The 7556-nt window shown below is 39.7% G+C and overlaps 1 protein-coding gene across 1 annotated transcript; it reads left to right on the forward strand.

The window, feature by feature from the left end:
- Window positions 1-938: 938 nt before the first annotated feature.
- Window positions 939-3841, forward strand: LOC111412709. Its single transcript, XM_023043632.1, has 5 exons — window positions 939-1107; window positions 1231-1500; window positions 3213-3276; window positions 3538-3627; window positions 3727-3841. Exons 1-5 carry the CDS (start codon window positions 939-941, stop codon window positions 3839-3841), a joined length of 708 nt encoding a protein of 235 aa, XP_022899400.1.
- Window positions 3842-7556: the final 3715 nt, after the last annotated feature.

Below are 7556 nucleotides of genomic sequence, written 5' to 3' on the forward strand. Positions count from 1 at the left end.
TCATAGACGAGTGTCTGCTTGCTTTTAACACTTTGAAAGAGAAGTTGATTTCTGCACTCGTGATCATTATGCCAGATTGGAATCTGCCATTTGAATTAATGTGCGACGCCAGTGATTATGCCATTGGGGCTGTCTTAGGACAACGAAGAAATAAGATATTTCACGTGATTTACTATGCAAGTGAGACCTTAAACAAGGCTCAACTCAATTATGCCACTACAGAAAAGAGCTCCTTGCCGTAGTTTACGCCTTTGACAAATTTCGATCATATCTCGTGGGATCAAAGGTCATCGTTTACACATATCACACTGCTATCAAGTACTTAATGGAAAAGAAGGATGCAAAGCCCCCTCTCATTCGTTGGATACTGTTGCTTCAAGAGTTTGACTTGAAAATCAGGGATAAGAAAGGCAGTGAAAATGTAGTGGCAGACCACTTTTCTCGACTCGAGGCCACATAACAGACAGAAACAGTGGAAATCAACGAAGTCTTCCCAGATGAACAGATTTTTGGTTTGGAAGCAGCACCTGGTATGCAGACATTATTAACTACTTAGCCAGATCTATCATGCCACCTGATTACTCCAGTCACCAAAAGAAGAAATTTTTCTCTGAATTGAAATATTATTTCTGGGAGGATCCCATCCTATACAGGCAGGGTACAGATCAAATTGTTCGTTGCTGCGTACCTGAGGAAGAAGTGTCTTTGATATTAGAACATTGTCATTCATCTACATATGCAGGGTATTTTGGTGCTTCAAAAACAGCAGCGAAGATCCTTCAATCAGGTTTTTATTGGCCTACACTATTTAAAGATGCTTTTGAATTTGTGAAAAGGTGTGACCGATGTCAACGCACCAGAAATATATCTAGGAGAAATGAAATGCCTGAATAGTATCCTGGAGGTGGAACTATTCGACATTTGGGGGGATTGACTTCATGGGGCCATTTTCCCCATCCTTCTCTAATCAATACATATTAGTGGCTATGGACTACGTATCAAAGTGGGTAGAGGTCGTTGCACTACCTACCAATGATGGGAACGTGGTGATTGAGTTTCTAAAGAAACATATTTTTACCCGCTTTGAAACACCGAGGGCTATTATCGGTGAAGAAACATATTTTTACCTGCTTTGAAACACGAGGGCTATTATCAGTGACGGGGGCAAACACTTCTGCAATCGTTAGTTCGAACAATTGTTGGCTAAATATGACGTTAAACATCGTGTAGCCACTGCATACCGTCCCCAAACCAGTGGACAGGTCAAAGTGTCCAATAGACAATTAAAGCGAATACTCGAAGTCACGATAAGTTCATCACGAAAGGATTGGTCTAAGAAATTAGACGACGCCTTGTGGGCCTATAGGACTGCATTCAAGACTCCTATAGGAATGTCACCATATCGACTGATTTTCGGGAGAGCATGCCACTTACCTCTTGAGATAGAACATCACACTTACTGGGCAATGAAGAAATTGAATTTGGATTTGAAGGCTGCAGGTGAAAAACGTCTCTTACAACTTAATGAGCTGGATGAGCTCAGAATGGAAGCCTACGAGAATTCAAGAATCTACAAAGAGCGCACCAAGAAATGGCATGATATGCACATTCAGAGGCGTGAATTTATGGTGGGGGCAGAAAGTGCTACTCTATAACTCTAGGTTTAAGCTGTTTCCAGGAAAACTGCGATCGAGGTGGTCTGGTCCGTATACTATTACACAGATTTTTCCACACGGGGCAATTGAGATCACTCACGATAGCAAGGGGACATTAAAGGTCAATGGTCAGTGTCTGAAGCACTGTTGGGGCGGCAATTTTTCAAAAGAAAATTCTACCGTCCATCTTAAACCACCAGAATGAAGCAACACGGTAAAGTTGAGCTATCGACTATAATCTAGCGTTGGGTGGGAGGCAACCCACTGTATCCTTTTATTTGCTTACTTTTCACATTATTTTATTTTCGCATTTACATTTTTCTAGGTCATCGGTCGTACATGCATTTTAATAGGATCGAATTATCATCTCCATAATTTTCTGGGCATTACCCACATTGGTCGGTTAGTTTGAAATGGTTTTGGGGGTGCTTGAGAATATGATTCATGCATTTCTAGATAAAAAAAAATAATGTCTATACGACCGCATAGATAGTTACTGAAAACAAAGTTGGGGAAATTCTTATTACTATGCGAACGCATAGGTTAGTACTATGCGGCCGCATAGTAGATCTCTGCCATGGTTTTAAACCATGATCGAGACATTCCATCTCCCATTCTCCCCTCTCTTGCCTCACACACTCTACAATCCCACACCACAGTCCCACACGAACCACTCCCTTACTTCACTCCACTCCCCATCATCACCTCGATAAATCGACACTCAATGCCTCCATTGTGACTTCAAGGTGAGTTCGTTTTCCTTTTTCCCTCAATACAATTTTCTTCTACTTTGATTCGTCATGTAACTTTACTCTTTGAACTTGCTTGTGGGAAATGGGCATTAGTTAGTCGTTGAATTTGTGAATGTTGAACTTGGTTTATGTATTGGATTGGTGGCACATCACATTTTAGGTATTTTGTAACTTTCCAATGCATGTATGTTACATGTTCGATAAAATGCCTAGTCGAGCCTTGTGGTGCATTATGTGATATCTCGCAATTGTTATTCCAAATACGTACCCTAACATGCACATTGCGATCAATTACCATCAAAATTGAGCTCGAAACACTCACGCACTAACCACTCACACATTAAGGCACACGTGTTAGGTTCACATCACCTCATTGCACCCACTTTGTCCCTGGCTTTCAGTACCTATACGACGTCCAATGAGCTTGAAATTTGAATATGTGCCACTTCGCACTACATACTTTCATATGCCCAGAGGTTGCTAGGGATAACTTCTAGTTTTCTCGATGATATCCGGGGGCGAACGTGCACACTTAATCATCGAGTTACTTGATTCATTTTGGTTGTTTGGACCTATGTTTGTGTGTAACTTGTTACTTTGCTTTCCTTGGACATTCTTGAGCATGTTTTCTTGACATTTGCTTGTTACTACATTTACAACCACTTGAACGACTATGTATCACATCACTTCTACCTTGCAACGCATAAACACATGGCATGTCACGGCACCTTACGTCCCATACTTTCCACCATTAATTGGCATACCAAACGAAGTCCATTTGCTTTGAAATTTGAATATGTGGTAGATCTCATTGAATACTCTCATATGCCCGAAGCTTGCTTGAGGGAACTTCAAGTTTTCTCGATGATGTTTAGGGCCGAACATGCGCACTCGGTCATGGATATGATTTTTTTTACATGTGTTTGTTTTGGCCTAACTTTCCAATTTTTCACCTCAACATTCTCTTTACACATCCCTCTTTGTTATATTTTGATATGTGCACACATGGTATTCTATATGCTTGTTGAAGCAAGTTTGGGGGGTTTGTAAACTATTTGTGTCGCATACCTCATTCTCCCTATTGTTTTCATTACTGCAATTTACTGACTACTGTATCTTTAACTTTGCAGGATGTCCCCAAAGCGTACATCAAAGGGAAAGGAGAAAGTTGGTTCCACATCTGGCATAGCCCGGATTAGGGAACCCGAAGGGGGAGCCCGGTGTTTTCTTTCTTCCGATTAAGCAGCCCGCTATGCCAATGTTATCCGGGAATGGGCACTTATCCCCGAAAGACCAGTTAAATTGGATGATTTCCCAAGTTTTGAACTGGTTTATCTAGTCCACAAATGCGGGTGGGAGAAGGTGATTGAAAGACCATACCCGTCTATGAAAACTTGGTACGGGAATTCTATGCAAATTTCAATGTTGAAATAGACACACCGGGATCTGACCATTTGCATCAGACTTAGGTTCGGGGCAAATGGATCATGTTTTCACCTGAGGTAATACATGACTACTATCATCTCACTTAGGCAAATGTAGTCCCAGTCACGCATGATTTCAACTAGGTTGAAGTGGCCGAAGTTTTATTGGGATGGGAAAATGCTTGGTCGCTCCCTACTGCTGATTGGTATCAGATAGACCTCACTCCATCTATCGCCATCCTTTGGTTATTCATCTGCCACAACATCGAGCCGATCTCCCATCGGATGACATTTACCGATCAGAAGGCAGGCTTTATTTACCACTTAGTTCGGGGGAACAAAATTGACTTGGCCACCTATATATACAATCAGATACATGTTATAGGTGCATGGGATGATAGGCACACATCACTGATATTCCCGAGCCTGATAAGTGGAATTTGTAGAGAAGCTGGCAAACAAGTTCAGCCAGGGAAGGCATCGGAGAAACCAAGTCCTTTTATCAAACACCTCACACTCGAGGCCCAGGACTGCGCCAGGATTAAACATCAGCAGAAATTGAAAAACGAGTGCCGATGACAGCAACAGGCTGCAGAGGGACAAGCAGCTGCGGACTTTGAGATGCCACAGGCTCCGCCACCACTAGTTGACGTGGACACCCAGTTATTGCGGTAGATGTTTGCTACTATGACTGGACACGATTGGGACATACAGTAGCTTCAGCAATCCTTTGGGACACTGATTACCACAATTCACCAGATGCAGACAGATATGACATCTGCACAAAACTTCGCATCCACTGCCAGTAGTGAATCCATCGCTGCACGTCGACAGATGAGTACCTTTGATGGGCCTCTGGGCATGTACGTTAGCCGGATGGACGGTATACAGTGGCGGGTGAACGAGCCTTGGGACCATCTAAGGAATTTGGAGACGAGGGTTCAGACCATGCAGATGGAGCAGACCCAGCAATCTGCCATGTTGAGAGAGATCTTGTCTCGCCTTCCCTCTCCTCCTGGCGATGATGATGCCGGACCCAGCTTTCCATCCCAGCCACCGTTTTGATCAGGGGAGTATTGTTTATCCCATTTTGATTCTTCATCTTCATTTTGTCCTTAAAAATTATGTTATTAATCTTTTGTTAATCTTACATTGAGGACAATGTATTAACTAAGTTTGGTGAGGGTGACATAATTTATTTCACATCTTTATCTGTGTTCATCATTATCTTTTTTTTATTAATGTATGCATGATGAGTGAAAAAAAAGAGAAAAAAAAACTTTGCATTCTATTCAGTTTGTATTAATTCTCTTCATGCATGCTTGTGTGGGTTTAATAACCTCGTTCGCTATGATGTTATTGTTGGACTATTTTAAACTGCAAAATTTTGGATCTGGTGTTAATTAGATTAACTGATACTTGTTGATGCAACACTTGACATTATCTATGCACGCTATTCATGCTTGACATGTTAGGTGAATGAATGGATTTTGAGTATAAAGTAGAAAAAGAATGATAACTCTCTATTGAATTAACCCATAAACTACCTAAAGATAATTTGGTGATAGTTGAGCTATTATAGGAAAACATTGAGATGAGTGGAGGCTCCGTGCATGAAATTTATTGTGTGGATTGCCTAGACCAGTGGGGTAAAGATTAGGTGAAAATCTTAAATTAGGGGTTGGTTTTGGAAACTAAATGTCTAGAACAATAAGGGCATAAAATAAATTTGTGAGAATAAGACATTTCTTTTCATGCCTTTATGACTCAAGCAAGTAAGCCTGTAAGGATATTTCAAAATTTGGTGCCCTAAGGTCAACTGGCTTGGGAGTCACCGGCCTAAAGCTCGCTAAAAGGGTCATATAGAAAGCAAGAGCGAAAGAGGTTAATAAAAAGTCATCTTATCGAGCCTTTATAACTCGAGTGAATAAGCCTGTAAGGATATTTCAAAATCTGGTGCCCTAAAACCAACTGGTTTGGGAGTCAGCAGCCCAAAGCTCGTTACCGGGATTATAAAGAAAGCAAATGAGAAGATGAAAATCAATCAGAAATTAAAAAGAAAAAAAAAGGGGACAAAACATGACGAAAAGCCCTTAGACATTTGGTTGAAGAGACTGTACCTCTGAGGCGAGACAAGTAATCTAGTTTGATCTTGAGTGTTAAAGCAATTAATCTAGGAGAGCCTTCTCTTTTTGAAACGTAGATTTGTGATAGTAATGCTAAATCTGAACTACGAGAGGGTGATGACTACAACTACATAAATTCCTAATCTTAAAACACAACCCTGGGATAATTGAGTGAAAAGACTAAGTTTGGGGGGTTGTGTATCTCTCGAGTGAGTAAGGATATATTTGACCACTTGGGATCGGGACTCAGACTCATCATAAATCTGATATGTTAGCATAAATTCACACACACACACACACGTCAATTTGCATTAAACAGGTAAAGGTTGATGTCATGTTTGCACAGATCAATTTTTAAATACTCAGTCCAATCCTGAGCCACAACAAGATATTAAGCCATGTTTGTTCATAATTAAGTCACAATCTTATTTGAGGACAAACAATAGTTCAAGTTTGGGAGGTTTGATAAGTGTGTTTTTACACACTTATGTAGGTCACAAACATGACTTAACTATGAGCAAAATGATTTAATTGTGACTTAATCTTATACAATTGTGAATTGTAGGAAACAACAATGAACATGGTAAAATTTAGGAGAAAAATCAAAAAAGGACTAAAGTGACGTAAAGTGAAAGTTCAGGGACCAAAAGTGCAAATATTCAGAAGTTGATCCGATGAACAAATCGAGAAATCAATTAGGCCAATTACAAAATTAACGATATCGTGGGGTGATGAAATGAAAAGAATGAAGAGAAGATGCTAAGAAGTGAATGATGCAAGTTGGAGGACCAAAATGCAATTTCTCCATAGTTGATAGTACTATGCGACCGCATAGTATTATCATCTATGCGGTCACATAGTACCATACTGAAACAAAAAAGGCTTGAAAAATTCCTTCTATGCGACCGCATAGAATTACTCTATGCGGTCGCATAGAACAAAAATCTGAAAAAATTTTGGTTTCCTTTTTCTTCCGAAACTCTTATGGAAACAAAATTTTAGGGTCCTATAAATACAAAAACTCGACCAGAACGAATGGGACACCATTTTTACATATTTTTGGGAGATTTTGAAGAAGAAACAAGGGAGAAAACAAGAGATAAACATCACGCCAATTGAAGATCGGAGTAAATATTGATTCGGGTGATGTCGTTTCTTCAAATACTTTTGAGTTTTGTTCTTTTTAGTATGTTAGGCTAAATTTATTACTACTAGGAGATCGATGAACCTTGTAATACCACGTTTAATTGTTGTTTTGGATTTTTGACGTATGTAAACACCAATTTCGAAATTGATTGATTTATTTCGTTTTTATTTTCATATAATTATTGTACACGTGATTATATGAATGTGGTGACCTGTTTTATGCATTCGAGAGAAGAAAAATAGGTTCGACATAGTATAAATCGTCATAGGGATCGATAGAGAATAGAAATATACCTCTATACCTTGTGTGAATCATTGGATATTTGTGAATTATAATGCACGTCGGTATATTAGTATTCGTCATAGAAATATAGTCGAATCATATATTGGGATAGGTTTGGCATTGCTCGAGAGAGATTGCTTAATTAAAATAGGAATATCTATTAATCTTTT

This window comes from Olea europaea, chromosome 16 (assembly GCF_002742605.1).
Source record: "Olea europaea var. sylvestris chromosome 16, O_europaea_v1, whole genome shotgun sequence".
In the NCBI taxonomy this organism is placed as follows: Eukaryota; Viridiplantae; Streptophyta; class Magnoliopsida; order Lamiales; family Oleaceae; genus Olea; species Olea europaea.